General features: G+C 45.2%; 2 protein-coding genes across 2 annotated transcripts; both read left to right on the forward strand.

Moving 5' to 3' along the window:
- Positions 1–7,873: 7,873 nt before the first annotated feature.
- On the forward strand, positions 7,874–9,554 carry LOC123150096 (F-box protein At5g65850). Its single transcript, XM_044569897.1, has 2 exons — positions 7,874–8,144; positions 8,235–9,554. Exons 1-2 carry the CDS (start codon positions 8,022–8,024, stop codon positions 9,408–9,410), a joined length of 1,299 nt encoding a protein of 432 aa, XP_044425832.1. The 5' UTR covers positions 7,874–8,021; the 3' UTR covers positions 9,411–9,554.
- Positions 9,555–13,246: 3,692 nt separating this feature from the next.
- Positions 13,247–15,014, forward strand: LOC123151367 (F-box protein At5g07610-like). Its single transcript, XM_044571097.1, has 2 exons — positions 13,247–13,487; positions 13,592–15,014. Exons 1-2 carry the CDS (start codon positions 13,362–13,364, stop codon positions 14,339–14,341), a joined length of 876 nt encoding a protein of 291 aa, XP_044427032.1. The 5' UTR covers positions 13,247–13,361; the 3' UTR covers positions 14,342–15,014.
- The last annotated feature ends 4,092 nt before the right edge of the window (positions 15,015–19,106 follow it).

Consider the following 19,106-nt stretch of genomic DNA (forward strand, 5'->3'; position numbering starts at 1 on the left):
GAGTTGTTATTTGATTAACGAGATCACATCATTAGTTGAATGATCTGATTGACATGACCCATTCCATTAGCTTAGCACCCGATCGTTTAGTATGTTGCTATTTCTTTCTTCATGACTTATACATGTTCCTATGACTATGAGATTATGCAACTCCCGTTTGCCGGAGGAACACTTTGGGTGCTACCAAACGTCACAACGTAACTGGGTGATTATAAAGGAGCATTACAGGTGTCTCCAAAGGTACATGTTGGGTTGGCGTATTTCGAGATTAGGATTTGTGACTCCGATTGTTGGAGAGGTATCTCTGGGCCCTCTCGGTAATGCACATCACATAAGCCTTGCAAGCATTGCAACTAATGAGTTAGTTGTGAGATGATGTATTACGGAACGAGTAAAGAGACTTGCCGGTAACGAGATTGAACTAGGTATTGGATACCGACGATCGAATCTCGGGCAAGTAACATACCGATGACAAAGGGAACAACGTATGTTGTTATGCGGTCTGACCGATAAAGATCTTCGTAGAATATGTAGGAGACAATATGGCATCCAGGTCCCGCTATTGGTTATTGACCGGAGACGTGTTTCGGTCATGTCTACATTGTTCTCGAACCGTAGGGTCCGCACGCTTAACATTACGATGACAGCTATTATGAGTTTATGCATTATTGATGTACCGAAGTTAGTTCGGAGTCCAAGATGTGATCACGGACATGACGAGGAGTCTCGAAATGGTCGAGACATAAAGATTGATATATTGGAAGCCTATGTTTGGATATCGGAAGTGTTCCGGGTGAAATCGGGATTTTACCGGAGTACCAGGAGGTTACCGGAACCCCCCGGGAGCCATATGGGCCTTAGTGGGCTTTAGTGGAAAGGAGAAAGGGGCAGCCCAAGGTGGCCGCGCGCCTCCCCCCTCCCCTAGTCCTATTAGGACTAGGAGAGGTGGCCGGCCCCCTCTCTCTCTTTCCCCCCCTTAGGGAATCCTATTCCAACTAGGATTGGGGGGGGGGGAATCCTACTCCCAGAGGGAGTAGGACTCTCCTGGTGCGCCCTCCTTGGCCGGCCAGCCCCTCCCCCTTGTCTCCTTTATATACGGAGGCAGGGGGCACCTCTAGACACACAAGTTGATCCTTGAGATCGTTCCTTAGCCGTGTGCGGTGCCCCCTGCCACCATATTCCACCTCGATCATATTGTAGCGGTTCTTAGGCGAAGCCCTGCGACGGTAGAACATCAAGATCGTCACCACGCCGTCGTGCTGACGGAACTCTTCCCCGACGCTTTGCTGGATCGGAGCCCGGGGATCGTCATCCAGCTATACGTGTGCTAAGAACTCGGAGGTGCCGGAGTAACGGTGCTTGGATCGGTCGGATCAGGAAGAAGACATACGACTACTTCCTCTACGTTGTGTCAACGCTTCCGTTGCGATCTACAAGGGTACGTAGATCATACTCTCCCCTCTCGTTGCTATGCATCACCATGATCTTGCGTGTGCGTAGGAAATTTTTTGAAATTACTACGTTCCCCTTCACTTCCTTGTCCTATTCGGACTAGGGGGGGAGGGGGCGCGCGGCCTGCCCTGGCCGGCCCTCCTCTTCTCCCTTATGGCCCATGTAGGCCCAATAACCCCCCCCCCCCGGGGGGGGCGTTCCGGTAACCCCCCAATACTCCGGTAAAATCCCGATTTCACCCGGAACGTTTCCGATATCCAAATATAGGCTTCCAATATATCAATCTTTATGTCTCGACCATTTCGAGACTCCTCGTCATGTCCGTGATCACATCCGGGACTCCGAACAACCTTCGGTACATCAAAACACAAAAACCCTAATTATGATCGTCACCGAACTTTAAGCGTGCGGACCCTACGGGTTCGAGAACTATGTAGACATGACCGAGACACGTCTCCAGTCAATAACCAATAGCGGAACCTGGATGCTCGTATTGGCTCCTACATATTCTACGAAGATCTTTATCGGTATGTTACTTTCCCAAGATTCGATCGTCGGTATCTCAATACCTAGTTCAATCTCGTTACCGGCAAGTCTCTTTACTCGTTCCGTAATACATCATCTTGCAACTAACTTATTAGTTGCATTGCTTGCAAGGCTTAAGTGATGTGCATTACCGAGAGGGCCCAGAGATACCTCTCCGACAATCGGAGTGACAAATCCTAATCTCGAAATACGCCAACCCAACATGTACCTTTGGAGACACCTGTAGAGCACCTTTATAATCACCCAGTTACGTTGTGACGTTTGGTAGCACACAAAGTGTTCCTCCGGTAAACGGGAGTTGCATAAGCTCATAGTCATAGGAACATGTATAAGTCATGAAGAAAGCAATAGCAACATACTAAACGATCAAGTGCTATGCTAACAGAATGGGTCAAGTCAATCACATCATTCTCCTAATGATGTGATCCCGTTAATCAAATGACAACTCATGTCTATGGTTAGGAAACATAACCATCTTTGATCAACGAGCTAGTCAAGTAGAGGCATACTGGTGACACTCTGTTTGTCTATGTATTCACACATGTATTATGTTTCCAGTTAACACAATTCTAGCATGAATAATAAACATTTATCATGATATAAGGAAATAAATAATAACTTTATTATTGCCTCTAGGGCATATTTCCTTCACCTACCTCGTGGGCACCTCGTGTGCTCTCCGGACTTCGTTTTCTTACACGACACATTTTTTGGTCGGTAAAAATTCATTATATAACCTCCCAAAGGTTTTGACCACCGTATCATGCAAAAATCTCTTGTCTTTGTTTCGAGCTGTTTTTCTGACAGATCCAGGTCGTCATGTCGTCTTCAAGTGCCCCCCAAGGACTAGTTCTTCGAGAAGGTCATCAACCCCTACCTCGCGGAAGTGCTGCAACACCCTCAAACCATTGAGATGCGTGAGGGGTTGTTGCACATCCGCGATGTTGAGGGACCAAGGAAGACCGGAAGCGTGGAGGCAAGGCTCGAGGCATTGGAGCAAGAAGTTTTCAAGTGTCAGGAGATGGTGGAGCGTGGACTCGATTCCAATCACATTATGATCACGGAGTTCACCAACAACCACAAGCTGGACGTCAAGGACATTGGGGATGCCATCTTCAAGCTTCATGAGAAAATCGAGCACCTCCAAGCCCAGATCTATGACCTGCAAAGTCAAAACTGTGAGTATGAATATAGATTCAAGAGGATGAGTTTGGCTGTAGATTTGAGGTTTCAGGAGACTCGATCATCCTTCTATGATGGTGAGCCTATGCCTTGGAAGAAGGACGACGAGCCTACGCCATCAACAAAACCATCAACTTCTTCACCAACAAAGGAGACATAATCACATGGGTATGGGCACTCCCCTTGGCAACTGCCAAGCTTGGGGAGTGCCCCGGTATCGTATCACCATCACTTTTATCTTTACCGTGTTTCTTAGTTCGATCCTTTTGATAATATCTTGATCTAGTAGCATAAAGTTTTTAGTATGATCTAGTTGTGAGTTTTGCTTTATGATCCTTCTATGTAATCGAGTCCGTGAGCTATATATAACAAAGATTAGTGTTGAGTCAAGGGCTTGATTTTTTTGCCATGATATTGAGTGAATAAAATAAAAGTGAAAGAAATAAAAGAGATCATATGGATCTTATGGAGAGTAATGAGCTCACATAGAAAAAGTATGATGAATAAAAGCTGTTGAGAGTTGATAAACATAGTTTTGGTCATCGTTGCAATTAATAGGAAGTAATAAAGAAAAAGAGGTCTTCACATATAAATATACTATCTTGGACATCTTTTATGATTGTGAGCACTCATTAAAATATGACATGCTAAAGAGTTGACGTTGGACAAGGAAGACAACGTAATGGGTTATGTTTTCTTACATCTGAGATAAATTATATTGTCATGGATCATCCAACATGATTGAGCTTGCCTTTCCCCCTCATGCTAGTCAAATTCTTTGCACCAAGTAGAGATACTACTTGTGCTTCCAAACACCCTTAAATCAGTTTTGCTATGAGAGTCCACCATACCTACCTATGGATTGAGTAAGATCCTCCAAGTAAGTTGTCATCGGTGCAAGCAATAAAAATTTCTCTCTAAATATGTATGACTTATTAGTGTGGGAGAAAATAAGCTTTATACGATCATGTGATATGGAAGAAATAAAAGCGACAGACTGCATAATAAAGGTCCATATCACAAGTGGCAATATAAAGTGACGTTCTTTCGCATTAAGATTGTGTGCATCCAACCATAAAAGCGCATGACAACCTCTGCTTCCCTCTGCGAAGGGCCTATCTTTTACTTTTATCTCCCACCTTGCATAAGAGTCATGGTGATCTTCACCCTTCCTTTTTAAATTTTATCTTTTGGCAAGCACAACATGTTGGAAAGATCCTGGTATATATGGCTAATTGGACGTGAGTTTTCATGAACTATTATTGTTGACATTACCCTTGAGGTAAAACATTGGGAGGCAAAACTATAAGCCCCTATCTTTCTCTGTGTCCGATTAAAACTCCATACCCATAAGTATTGCGTGAGTGTTAGCAATTGTGAAAAACTATATGATAGTTGAGTATGTGGACTTGCTGAAAAGCTCTTATATTGACTCTTTCCTATGTTATGATAAATTGCAATTGCTCCAATGACTGATATTAAAGTTTGTTAGTTTTCAATGAAGTTTATGATTCATACCTGAAATTGTGATTTAATTGTTACTCTAGCATAAGAGATCATATGACAAGAATTATATAAGTTGCTGTTCTAAGAATGCTCATGATGCCCTCATGTTCATATTTTATTTTTATCGACACCTCTATCTCTAAACATGTGGACATATTTTTCGATTTCGGCTTTCGCTTGAGGACAAAAGAGGTCTAAGCTTGGGGGAGTTGATACGTCCATTTTGCATCATGCTTTTATATCGATATTTATTGCATTATGGGCTATTATTACACATTATGTCACAATACTTATGTCTATTCTCTCTTATTTTACAAGGTTTACATAAAAAGGGAGAATGCCAACAACTGGGATTCTGGGCTGGAAAAGGAGCAAATATTAGAGACCTATTCTGCACAGCTCCAAAAGTCCTGAAACTTCACGGAAGTCATTTTAAGAATATATAAAAAATAATGAGCGCAAGAAGTTCCAGAGGGGGGCCACACCCTGCCCACGAGGGTGGGGGCACGCCCAACCCCCTGGGCACGCCCCTGCCTCATGGGTCCCCTGGTAGCCCTCCGATGCCCATCTTCTGCTATATAGAGTCTTTTGATGAGGAAAAAATTATAAGCCAGCTTTTGGGACGAGACTCCGCCGCCACGAGGCAGAACCTTGGCGGAACCAATCTAGGGCTCCGACAGAGCTGTTCTGCCGGGGACACTTCCCTTCGGGAGGGGGAAATCATCGCCATTGTCATCACCAACGCTCCTCTCATCGGGAGAGGGCAATATCCATCAACATATTCACCAGCACCATCTCCTCTCAAAACCCTAGTTCATCTCTTGTATCCAATTCTTGTCTCCAAGTCCTGGATTGGTACCTGTGGGTTGCTAGTAGTGTTAATTACTCCTTGTAGTTGATGCTAGTTGGTTTATTTGGTGGAAGATCATATGTTCAGATCCTTTATGCATATTAATACCCCTCTGATTATGAACATGAATATGCTTTGTGAGTAGTTACGTTTGTTCCGGAGGACATGGGAGAAGTCTTGCTATTAGTAGTCATGTGAATTTGGTATTCGTTTGATATTTTGATGAGATGTATGTTGTCTCTCCTCTAGTGGTGTTATGTGAACGTCGACTACATGACACTTCACCATTATTTGGGCCTAGAGGAAGGCATTGGGAAGTAATAAGTAGATGATGGGTTGCTAGAGTGACAGAAGCTTAAACCCTAGTTTATGCGTTGCTTCGTAAGGGGCTGATTTGGATCCACATGTTTCATGCTATGGTTAAGTTTACCTTAATACTTTTGTTATAGTTGCGGATGCTTGCAATAGAGGTTAATCATAAGTGGGATGCTTGTCCAAGTAAGGACAGCACCCAAGCACTGGTCCACCCACATACCAAATTATCAAAGTACCGAACGTGAATCATGTGAACGTGGTGAAAACTAGCTTGACGATATTCCCATGTGTCCTCGAGAGCGCTTTACATCATATAAGAGTTTGTCCAGACTTGTCCTTTGCTATAAAAAGGATTGGGCCACCTTGCTGCACTTTATTTACTTTTGTTACCTGTTGCTCGTTACCAATTATCTTATCACAAAACTATCTGTTACCTATAATTTCAGTGCTTGGAGAGAATACCTTGCTGAAAATCGCTTATCATTTCCTTCTGCTCCTCGTTGGGTTCGACACTCTTACTTATCGAAAGGACTACGATAGATCTCCTATACTTGTGGGTCATCAGGAAGCCGAGGGTGCAGGAGCATATTGGGATCTAAGGAAGAACGGGGGAAGTTTCAACCTCCATGCATCTTAACGAGACCCACAACTCAACTGCTACACTAATAGAGACTCCTAACATGGTGTATTGTTGGCACAATAGGGTGATTGAGGCTGACACAGTTCAAGCTTTTAGATCCAGGCCACTGCAGCTCGTCGAAGGTCATAGCCAGACAAGGAAGAGAGAGGAGAGGGCTTCAAAGCAACCACCTTGTGGAGGGGGAGAAGCCCACATGTGAGACAACATGTTGAGCATGGGCATACCAGCGTCATATGTTAGATAGGGCTTAGCATTTGACGATGATAAAAGAAGGCATGTTGCGATGTGGGTAGATGGTGGTGGGGTCCTCTAGGATCGCTTGAGGACAACCCAGGAGTTAGACGCGAGTCCCAAATGGATAGCAAACAAACACTTGTACTGAATTACTCATATAGGTCGCTTTTCTTGCAGGTCAGTGACGTTGCTCTCGTCGGGTGGTAGGGCGACCCCCACTCTTCCCCTAATTGTGTGTATCCAATAGTCCGAACCAAAAAAGGCCCTGCAATATCAATGCCAGCTGGTCCCCATGATGCATAACAACATTAATGTGCGCCATTAAAACATCGGCCAACTTCGATTCGTTTGGTTTGTTGCATTTAATGATGAACTTGTTGAATTGCTTGTTATGCAAAACTTATGATGAAATCGTTTGGCATGCCATATCCACCGTTGATTTGTTGTTAAAGGTTGTAGATGGACCAAGAAATTTAGTTTCAGAAAAAAGGAGGCGGTCAATTTTTCTTTGAAGAGACGAAGCGTGTTAATTTGCATGCAGGTAAGGTACTCCCTCCGGTCCTTTTTAGTTCGCATATAAGATTTGTCTTTAGTCAAATCTCGTAAACTTTGACCAAGTTTATAGAAAGAAATACAAACATTTAGAATGTGAAATCAACAACATTAGATGTGTCATGACTTTACTTTTCATATTGTATAAATTTAGCATTATAGATGTTAATATTTTTTCATATAAATATGGTCAAACTTTACTAAGTTTGACTTTAGACAATCTTTATATGCAGAGTAAAAAGGACCGGAGGAAGTACTTTATTTTTTTTCAAAACACAATACAAACGTAGACGCTCATATATACGTGCGTACACTCATCTTTATGAACACACATGCACATCCTATCCTTATGAGCACATTCGAAAGACTGAGCCGACATAGTATCATTTTAAGATTGACGAAGTCACCATAAACACTTTGTACAGGACAAGAACGTCTCTTTCTACTGAAAATTCTTAAATAAATTCAGGACACCACCGTCCTTCTAATTATCCCATCATAGGTTGGTTGGCGATAAGGTAGGGTAGTTTATTTTGAAGGAAAAAAGATCACTTTTTCGAGATATACATACGGACGGTTACCTCGGCAGAGTTCTGGAAAAATCGAGAATTCCATCGAGGAACACGAGCTGCGGCCGCCGCCGCCCTGTTGCCCTTCCGGCTTCCCAACCCTAGACTTCCGGCGAGCTCCGGAACTTGCTCCCACGACGGCCAACCCCCGATCCACGAGCCCACGACGAGCGCGATGCCCGCCGGGGGAGGAGAAGCAAGCAATGGCCGCGCGGGGAAGGAGCAGAGCCACCCGCCGGCGATCCGCCGCCGCGACGAGTCCCGTCCTGCGCCGCCGTTCCCCGCCGTAGCTTCGCAGGTCTGCTCCAATCAATCTTTCTTTCTTGGGTCCATGGAAGGGAATCTGCCGGGAGCCTAATTGATCTTTCTTTCTTGGGTCCGTTCGTAGGAGAAGAGGAAGCAGAGGAAGCAGAGGCAACCGGCGGCGGCGGAGGCGAGCGTCTCCTCCGAGGGCCCCCTCGCCGAGATCCTGGCGCGGCTGCCCTACCGGTCGCTCTGCCGCTTCCAGTGCGTCTCCAAGCAGTGGGCCGAGCTCTGCTCCGACCTCATCAGAAGCATCAAGACGGCGCCGCAGACCCTCTCCGGATTCTTCCACAACAACTTGGCCGGGAACCTCTGCTTCAGCAATTTGTCCGGCGGACGCCCGCTGGTTGACGCTTCGCTCCCGTTCCTGCGTGAGAGCTACCAAAGATTCAAGCTCCAGCAATGCTCCACCAGCCTCCTCCTCTGCAAGTGCTGGGAATCGGAAGACGACGACGAATTCGACTTTGTCGTGTGCAACCCAATGACCGAGCAGTGGGCCGTGCTGCCTCCTATAAAATGGCAACCGGGCGAAGACGATGAAGGCACCGAATGTTTCGACCTGATGTATCCCTTCCTGGTTTTCGACCCGGCCGCTCCGTCTCGTTTCGTGGTGTTTGCGCCCCTCATGGAGTCGGTCGACATCGTGGCGGTATACTCTCATGAGACCGGACAATGGGCTCCGAGCAGTGGGTGGGAAGACATAGCGTATCCCGCCGTCAATCCGGAATGCGCCGTCCTCCTCAATGGCATGATGCATTTTCTTCATTTGACGGTCGACGAGCCTTTGATAGCCGTGCTGGATATGGAGGGGGAGGTTTCTCGGGAAATTGCTGTCCCAGATGACATGCTAGGAGCCATACCTGGTTATGGTTCGGTGGGGTGCTCTCAGGGACTCTTGCATGCTTGGTATATGGATCCCCATGATTACGAACTCTCTGTGTGGGTGCTCAAGGATTATGCTACCGAAGAGTGGACCCTAAAGCACACCGTCGACGTTCCGCGGCTCTTTGGAGAAACGGAATCCGATGAAGAAGAGGATTATCGTCGCCAAGAGGATGGGGCCCATAAGTATGATGTGTTTGCAATTCATCCGGAGCATAATGTTATCTTCCTTACTGACTGGAAGGAGGTAAATCTGTCGTACGATATGGACAGCAGGCAAGTGCATCCCATGTGCACCACTGGAGATTTCCTCGGTGGTCTACCTTTTATTCCCTGCTTTGCGGATTTGGCTCGACCTTTGCAAAAATCACTCTTCTAGTTGGTTCCGTGGCACTGGTTTGGATATGGCCTCCTAGCATTCCAAATTATATATGCTCTCCAGATGTTTTGTGGCGTTGAACAATGTTGGTCGCCGGTAGAGATTTTGTAAGCGATAACCAATCCAGTGGGTAATGCTTGCTTAGTTGTATGAATGACTTGGTCACCTAAATTTATTTGCGTTTATGTAGTACTGATTAATGTGGTCACTTGTTATCTGTTCGCGTCGGCTGAATGTGAGCTTCAATTATCACTGTTTAGAATTATTTCCCTTTACTGCTCTTTATTTCCATTTGTGTCAAGCAAATAGATATTCGATATGACCATCTGTCCATCTATGCTGAACATTGATGACAGCCTGTTTTGTAGTAGCAACAGAATTTTGCGGATGATTGGTCTCATTCTATGCTGCATATACAGTGTGTAAAGAGATGCTAGTGTCATTTATGGAACCAATATGGAGCTTTTCTATATATTAAACAGTATGCATCTTACCTGATATAGTGAGCATGATTATTTCTTTATTTTTTTCAGGGGAGAGAGCAAAATGATTCTGCCCGTAGCTAAAACTATGCACTCTTTAAGTTTGCTGTTTGTCACTAGCTACTAGTGTGTTTCTAATTAATTTCCTGTTTTTGAACCTTTTTTTTTGCGTGGATTGAACTTCTGATTGACCAGTTTTTCCTACTTGAATCCTAACCATACTGTTGAACTGCTAGGTTGTTGTCAAACCAATTCTGTTTTTGAAGGTTCTTTAGATTTTGTCTGAAGAAAATAATTTAGTCAAACATAGTCAATTCTGGGTTCCTCGGACAGTAAAATCCCTACTAGTCTTCACTCTCCAGTAGCATATAGCGTCAGCAGTAAACTATTGCGAGCTTGCATGTACAGAAAACCTCAATGTTCGGCGGCTCAGCATATGTATCAATAAAAACATCTTCAGGTAGGGCGCCTAAGTTACTGAACGAAAGGCAAATAGAAGGAACATTGAAGAAAAAGAAGGGGTAATTCAAACGGCACATTCATCATGCAGAATGCTGGGATATATATGGTGTCGTGGTCCATTTGGTATATGGTTTACTAAATATGGTGTCACGCAGATTGCTCAAGTATTTAGTATGGGTAGATTGGGTTCCAAACTAGTACCTGAAAGTCTTGCAGTTATCACATAGTATCTGTTACAAGATCGGCTGGCTCCTCACCCAGGTGGGGACCCACACATGAGACTTGCTGCTCAAAAATAAGATCGTCGAAGAATGTGAGGCTGGGTGTGACATCCCCCGTGCCCCTCTGGAGAGTGCTGACCATTTGATCTTCCACTGTCGGTTTGCCGCCTCCTTCCGGTGGACCGTCGGCGTCCACGTCCCCGGCCGTGCCACTGTCTGCGAGCACTACCTGGTAGCCGTGTCTGCAGCCGTCGCCCCTGTTGCAGGTTGCAGCCAATGCCTTTGTTCTCCTATGCCGCTGACATATTTGGAAGCACCGGAACCTTGTCGTGTCCGCCTAAGAAAGGACTGCCATGACAGACGCTATCCTTTGGCGGCCATGCCTTCCCTACGCTCACCGTCCGGGGGTGGACGGCTGGCTCTCGTGCCTTCGTGGCGAGACTCCTTAGTTGTTCTCTGTAACTGTTGCTGATCGGTCTCAACTCTCTCCCCCTCTTTACCTCTGCTACAAAACTTGTGACATTTCAAAAGAAAGTACAGTAACTGTTAGAAACTTCGATGCTTGAGTTAGTTTCTTGTATGGTGCACTGAGCCTACAGTTCACCAAATGTTTCACTGAACCTAGTTTATCTTGCACAGTCTAGTAAAGTTTGGGGCTGCCATTGACTTGAACATGGTATGACGAAGACAAGGGAAATATGTATCTTCTCTGCAGTATGAGATGCGCTATATTCTTCAACATTCAGAAATACATATTCTCTGTAGTATGAGACGCGCTATATTCTTCAACATTCTCTTATTCTTCAACATTCTCTAGGAGGGTGAGAAACTTTTACAATCTTCTACATCCTCTAGGTGGCGAGGACTTCGGAAGGAATGAAATTGAAAAGACGACGTCATCAGGCATTCAAGCCATAAAGCCGCACATAACGTATTTGATCACATGATTTCGCTGAAAAACAAGTACTTGTTTAGAGACACCAAACAAGATTAATGCAGAAGATCTTGTTGATCTGGAATCAGGGCAGGAAGATGTCACGGCTCAGCGAGAAGAACACATTTGGGATCGAGGTTGCAGAACCAGCACATCACATCTGAGCAGTCCAGCCTATGTCCTGCAACTGCAAACTGGTGTCATGCCACAGATGACAACATGGAGAGAAAATGCAGCATGAAACCTGGAAGCTCCCTTGTGCTTCCTCTTCTCCACTGCCTTGCAGCACCCGACCAAGTTTCAGTGTTACCGCAACAGGCATGCATTGCTTCGTTGCAAGTTACAGGTTTGTGCATTGTTGAAGTTGAAGCAAAGGAAACATTGAGCTGCTGCTACTCCAGCAATAGGACTGATTGATGACAAACTTACAAAGGCGACGAGAGAGCAGTTAACTAGTAAACAGAATGCCCATTTATTACAGAAGTAGGGCGAATCGTGTATGGTGATAAGTGATAACTGAACATTGCTTGGTACTCCTGTATCAAAATGTAAGACGAAACCAAAAAAAACATCTTACATTTTGATACAGAGGGAGTACTTTTGATTGGCCATAAGACGAGAGGGATAAAAAACTCAAGAACTTGAGATTCGAAACACAAGTAACAACAATGTAACAGGGTTTTGATTACATCGAAACTAATTCAACAAGCCGCTGGCAAACTTATCTTAAAAGTTCCTAGGGTCAGCTTATATAGTGCTCAACCATGATAATGGATGTTTCACATGGCGACCTCCCACACAGTCCTCGTACACCAGACAAGCAGCAAAGTGCTCCTTCATAATACATGACATGGATAGATAAACAGAGCAGCATCAAATCATCATTTCTCCTCTAAGTGGTGATTACTTTCAGGATAACAGCGGCGACGTGAATAGGCATAAGAAGCTTGAAAAACCAACTCATGCACTTGTTCCCCTTCTTGAAAAACACAACGCGTGACCTACAGAAAGGAGGAAAAGTGATTATGATCATTTTGGGTTGAGAAATCATGCAACAACAAACTCTAGTTCCATAGCTCATAAATTCATGGTGTTCCTTCACTCGATCAAGTGTAGCTAGATTCTCTTGGTACAACATTTTCGCAAGTTCCCGATCTTCCTGTTGACACCAATTCAGCGATAACACAACGTTAGTTGCGATGGAAAGAACAAGTGAATGAGGAGGCAAACATACTACTAGCGTTATCTTAAAAAAAAAAATCTTATCATGCCTATAAATTACACCATGAATGGATATGCTCTAGCAGGTCTGATTTCAGAAATTATATGCAATGCTACAAGGTAAATGGCTGAGAACAAAAGTTGCAGCTTCGCATTATATGCAAAACAACTGATGACTGTGAGAGTGCGATTGAAATTTGCAATCAGAGAGGGTTGATGCATGCCAATACATATTTTCTTGCCAATTAAGGTATATTATTAATGCGGAATTTTTGAGCGATGGATGAAGGATCAAGGCCCAGCGAAGATAAAAATGGTTCGAGCACGACGGCCGGAAGGAAATTTTGGAACATACGAAGCTGACGAAAATTAGGATGGTAAGAAGTAATTGTTCCTTTATTATTAGATAAAGATAAAGATAAAGATAAAGATAAGCATAAAGATAAAGATATTATTAGGCATAGTTTGATATAGATACCGATATAGATTATCTGGGCAGAATTCCGGAAGAATCGTGAAGGCCATCCCCTCGAGGAACACAGCCGCGGCCGCCGCTCTTGCCTTTCCGGCTCCCGAACCCTAGCTAGAGTTCCGGCGAGCTCCCACGAGGGCCTCCAGGCACTGATCCACGATGCCACCAGGGGGTGGAGAAACAAGCAAGCATGGCCGCACGGGGAAGGAGCAGAGCCACCCCCCGGCGATCCGCCGCTGTGACGAGTCCCGTCCCGCGCCGCCGTTCCCCGCCGCGGCTTCTCAGGTCTGCTCCAAACCTCCTCATCCAATCAATCTTTCATTCCTGGGTCCATGGAAGGGAATCGGCCGGGAGCCTAATTAATCCTTCTTTCTTGGGTCCGTTCGTAGGAGCAGAAGAAGCAGATGCAGCCGGCGGCGGCTGCGGCGAGCATCTCGGAGGGCCCCCTTGTCGAGATCCTGGCGCGGCTGCCCTACCGGTCGCTGTGCCGCTTCAAGTGCGTGTCCAAGCAGTGGCGTGAGCTCTGCTCCGACCCCAAAATCGTCAAGAGGGCGTCACAGACCCTCTCTGGATTCTTCCACAACGACCCGGCGGTCGGCAGCCTCCGCTTCAGCAATCTGTCCGGCGGACGCCCGCTGATCGACGCCTCGCTCCCTTTCCTGCGCGGGAGATACCAAAGAATCAAGCTCGAGCAATGCTCCACCAGCCTCCTCCTCTGCAAATGCTGGAAACTGGAATCGGGACAAGACAAATTCGATTTCGTCGTGTGCAATCCGATGACCGAGCAGTGGACCGTGCTGCCTCCTATAGAATGGCTGGACCAAGACGGTGAAGACACCGAGGGTTCCGATTTGATTTATCCCTTCCTGGTATTCGACCCGGCCGTTCCGTCTCATTTCGTGGTGTTTGCACCCCTCCTCGACTTGGTTGACGTTGTGGCAATATACTCATGGGAAACTGGACAATGGACTCCCAGCAGTGGGTGGGAATACACAGAGTATCCTGCCGTTACCAAGGAATGTGTCTTCCTGAATGGCATGATCCATTTCTTGCATTTGTTTGGCGATGAACCTTTCATAACTGTACAAGACATTGAGGGGAGCTTTTCCTGCAAATTGATGGCCCCGATGGAATGCTAGGGGCCACACCTGGTTATGGTTCGGTGGGGTGCTCTCAGGGACTCCTTCATGTTTGGTATATGGATCCCCATGATCACGAGCTCTCTGTGTGGGTGCTCAAAAATTATGTCAACGGAGAGTGGATCCTAAAGCACACTGTTGACGTTCCAAAACTCTTTGAAGAAATGGACTCCAATGAAGAAAAGGATCGTGACCAAGAGGATGGCTCCTGTAAGTATGAGATGTTTGCAATTCATCCGGAATACAACGTGATTTTCCTTACTGACCGGAAGATGGTGAGTCTGTCGTACGATATGGACAGCGGGAAAGTGCATCCCATGTGCACTTCTGGAGATTTCCTTGGTGGTCTACCCTTTATTCCCTGCTTTGCGGATTTGGCTCTCTGATGATCACTAATGCCTTTGAAAAAATCGCTCTTCTAGTCCTCTGGCACTGGTTTGGATGTGACCATTTTGTGGCGTTGAATAATGTTGTTGGTCACCGTTAGAGATTTTGTAAGCGACAACAGATCCAGTGGGTAATGCTTGCTTCGTTGTATGAATGACTTGGTCACCTAAATATATTTGTGTTTTATGTAGTACTGATTAATGTGGTCACTTGTTATTTGTTCGCGTCGGCTGAATGTGAGCTTCCATTATCACTGTTTAGAATTATTTCCATTTCCTTCTCTTTATTTCCATTTCTGTCGTGTCGAGCAAATAGATCTTAAATATGACTTGTTGTGCATCTATGCTGAATATTGATGATGCCCTGTTTTTGTAACGGTAATAGAATTTTGCAAATGGTCTCTTCTATGCCGCATATACGAAGGGTAAGGAATGTTAGTGTCATTTATGAAACCCATATGGAGCTGTTCTATATATTAAACAGTATGCAGCTTAGCATATAGAGTGAACATCATTATCTCTTTATTTTGATCAGGGGAGAGAACAAAATGATTCTGCCTGTAGCTAAAACTAAGCACTCTTTAAGTTTGCTGTTTGTCATTAGTAGTGTGCTTTTTTTTGCGGGGATTGAACTTTTGATTGACCAGTTTTTCCTACTTGAATCCTCACCATACTGTTGAACTGCTAGGTTGTTGTCAAACCAATCCTGTTTTTGAAGCTTGTTCAGATTTTGTTGACAATGATGTAGCTCACATAACATAATTTTCTTGTCAACTACGATCTGTGTACTGGATGCACTTTGAATTATATTCTAATTTAAACTGTTACCTGTGTGTCATCCTGCAGCTGAACCTGAAAAGTAACTTGACCACCCGTCTTGCTGCATGACCCACTACATGTGTCACTAGCTTGAGCTTATATTCATACACAACGCAGTCACACGTGTGATAGGTTTAAACTTTATTCCGTTTTAGAATTTATTTTTGAATGCTCCATCAAACTTTCCTTGGCTATAGAATTAGAATACTGCGCTTACTCCCTATGATTCCAAATTATGCTCTCTGGGTGCAACCGTTTTGTGGCGTTGAACAATGTTGGTCATCGGTACAACTTTTGTAACCGACAAGCAATCCATTCATCCATTGGGTAATGCTTAGTTGTATGAATTACCTAGTCACCTAATATATTTGCGTTCATGCCGTACAAATTATTATGGCTACTTGTCATCTGTTCGTGTTGGCTGAATGTGAGCTGATGTTATCTAGGTTTAGAAGTATGTACATTTTCTGCTCTATATTTCCATTTCTGTCAAGCAAATAGATCTTTAAGATGACTTGCTATCCATCTATGACATCTATGCCAGATGTTGATGACACCCTGTTTTTGTAACAGTAACGGAATATTGCGGACGGTCTCTTTCTATGCTGAATATACAGAGCGTAAAGAATAAAGAGATGTCAGTGTCATTTATGAAACAGCTTAAGCAGTATATATGCAGCTTAAAGATCTAATGAACATAATTATTTCCTTAATTGTTTAGGGGAGAGAACAGAATGATTATGTCTGTAGCTAAGACTAAGCACTCTCAAGTTTGTTGTTGTCACTAGCTACTACCTATGCACCCAACCCCTTGCGTGTTCAAAATTTCCTGTTTGGCCAAGACTCGACGGACGGGACTCGGCAAAGCCTACTTTGCGAATGTACACCAAGCACCCTTTCCGAGTGTTACACTCAGCAAAGGCTCTGCCAAGCGGATATGGGCCATCGTCGAGTACTCTTGATACTCGGCAAATACCGGGATTCCTGTTGTGATTATGGGTGGTTGTGCTCATCAAAACCAAAAATGTGAGATGCAGTAAAGAAGATGGCGACAAGTAAACGTTTTGCCTTCAGTTTTAAAGAGTCAAAATTTACTTGAAAAACGCATGTCACTAACTACTTTGGTTCATACACAAAGCTGTCAGATGTGTGGTAGGTTAAAACTTTATTTCGCTTTAGAACTATAATAGCGCGCTTACTTCTAGTGGCCTGTCAAACAGGGGATTTCATCCGACATGTCTTTGTCCCCTGCTTGGCAATCTTCATCGAACCATAAGCCTACTTGCCTGAATCCGATCGACTAATTTCAGAACCATACATGTACTGTTTCTAGAAAGTAATTTAGTCAAGCAAAGTAATTCATGAGTTCCCTGGCAAGTTAACCCCTACTGCTCCACTCTTCAGTACCATATAATATCAGTACAAAATTATTGCAAGCTTGCATGAATAGAACAACACCAGAGAAGCTGAACTGCTGATGGAAATAATATCAGAAGCAACAATATAGCCAAAGAGAACGAAAAGTATAAAGAAGAAAAAAGGGGTAATTCGAAGGGCACACACATCATGTCGAATCCTGTAAAACAGCGGAGAACGTCGTACCTCTCTCGAGGCGACGGTTTCGTGTTAATATAGGCAGGGGCATATCCCTGATAAGCATACAAGGTTGTTGAGATTACATCTTGAGGTACAAGGAAAGTAGAGATAAGATATACATGAGGAGATTACAACCATATACTCTAACCAACCTAGACCGAAGCCACTAGTAGAAAACAGGGCTATGGTCCAGGCCGGCTCAGCCCATTAGTCCCGGTTCAGTGTAGAACCGGGACCAATGTGGGCATTGGTCCCGGTTCGTGAGCCCAGGGGGCCGGCCGGGCCACGTGGGCCATTGGTCCCGGTTCGTCTGGACCTTTTGGTCCCGGTTGGTGGGACGAACCGGGACCAATGGGCCTCGCTCCTGGCCCACCACCATTGGTCCCGGTTGGTGGCTTGAACCGGGACCAAAGGCTCCCCTTTAGTCCCGGTTCATGCCACCAACCGGGACCAATGAGGTGCCTATATATACCCCCTCGCGCAAGAGCAGAGCACAGTGCTCTGTTTTTTCTGGCCGAGGGGGAGAGGGCTTTGTGGTGCTCTAGCTCACCTCCTATGCACATGAGGTGTTCGATGGAATGCCCGAGCCACACTACTTAAGCTTTCTCCTCTCGAAGCTCGACCTTCAAGCTCCATTTTCCTCGAGATTTGTACACTTCTATTAATTTGGACACTTAATTTTATATAATGCACGCACAGATGAACCGGCAATGGATGTACGGTGACAGACACACCCGCGAGTACATTAAGGGCGTGCATGAGTTTCTCGATGCGGCTGAGGCAAACAAGCAGAATGGTTTTATGTGTTGTCCATGCACTGAATGTGGGAATACGAGGTCTTACTCTAACCGGAAAATCCTTCACTCCCACCTGCTTTACAAGGGTTTCATGCCACACTATAATGTTTGGACGAGGCACGGAGAAATAGGGGTTATGATGGAAGACGGCGAAGAAGAAGAGTACGATGACAACTATGTGCCCCCTGAATACGGTGATGCTGCAACGGGGGGAGCTGGTGAAGATCAAGAGGAACCAGACGATGTGCCCAATGATGCTGCCACGGGTGAAGCTGCTGAAGATCAAGAGGAACCAGACGATGTGCCCGATGATGATGATCTCCGCCGGGTCATTGTCGATGCAAGGACGCAATGCATTAGTCAAAAGGAGAAGCTGAAGTTCGATCGCATGTTAGAGGATCACAAAAAAGGGTTATACCCCAATTGCGAAGATGGCAACACAAAGCTCGGTACCGTACTGGAATTGCTGCAGTGGAAGGCAGAGAATGCTGTGGCTGACAAAGGATTTGAGAAGCTACTGAAAATATTGAAGAAGAAGCTTCCAAAGGATAACGAATTGCCCGACAGTACATACGCAGCAAAGAAGGTCGTATGCCCTCTAGGATTGGAGGTGGAGAAGATACATGCATGCCCTAATGACTGCATCCTCTACCGCGGTGCATACAAGGATCTGAACGCATGCCCGGTATGCGGTGCGTTGCGGTATAAGATCAGACGAGATGACCCTGGTGATGTTGACGGCGAGCCCCTCAGGAAGAGGGTTCCTGCGAAGGTGATGTGGTATGCTCCTATAATACCACGGTTGAAACGTCTGTTCAGAAACGAAGAGCATGCCAAGTTGATGCGATGGCACAGTGAGAACCGAAAGAAAGATGGGAAGTTGAGAGCACCCGCTGACGGGTCGCAGTGGAGAAAAATCGAGAGAAAGTACTGGGATGAGTTTGCAAAGGACCCAAGGAATGTATGGTTTGCTTTAAGCGCGGATGGCATTAATCCTTTCGGGGAGCAGAGCAGCAATCACAGCACCTGGCCCGTGACTCTATGTATGTATAACCTTCCTCCTTGGATGTGCATGAAGCGGAAGTTCATTATGATGCCAGTTCTCATCCAAGGCCCTAAGCAACCCGGCAACGAAATTGATGTGTACCTAAGGCCATTAGTTGAAGA

Source organism: Triticum aestivum, chromosome 7A (assembly GCF_018294505.1).
Source record: "Triticum aestivum cultivar Chinese Spring chromosome 7A, IWGSC CS RefSeq v2.1, whole genome shotgun sequence".
Classification (NCBI taxonomy): domain Eukaryota; kingdom Viridiplantae; phylum Streptophyta; class Magnoliopsida; order Poales; family Poaceae; genus Triticum; species Triticum aestivum.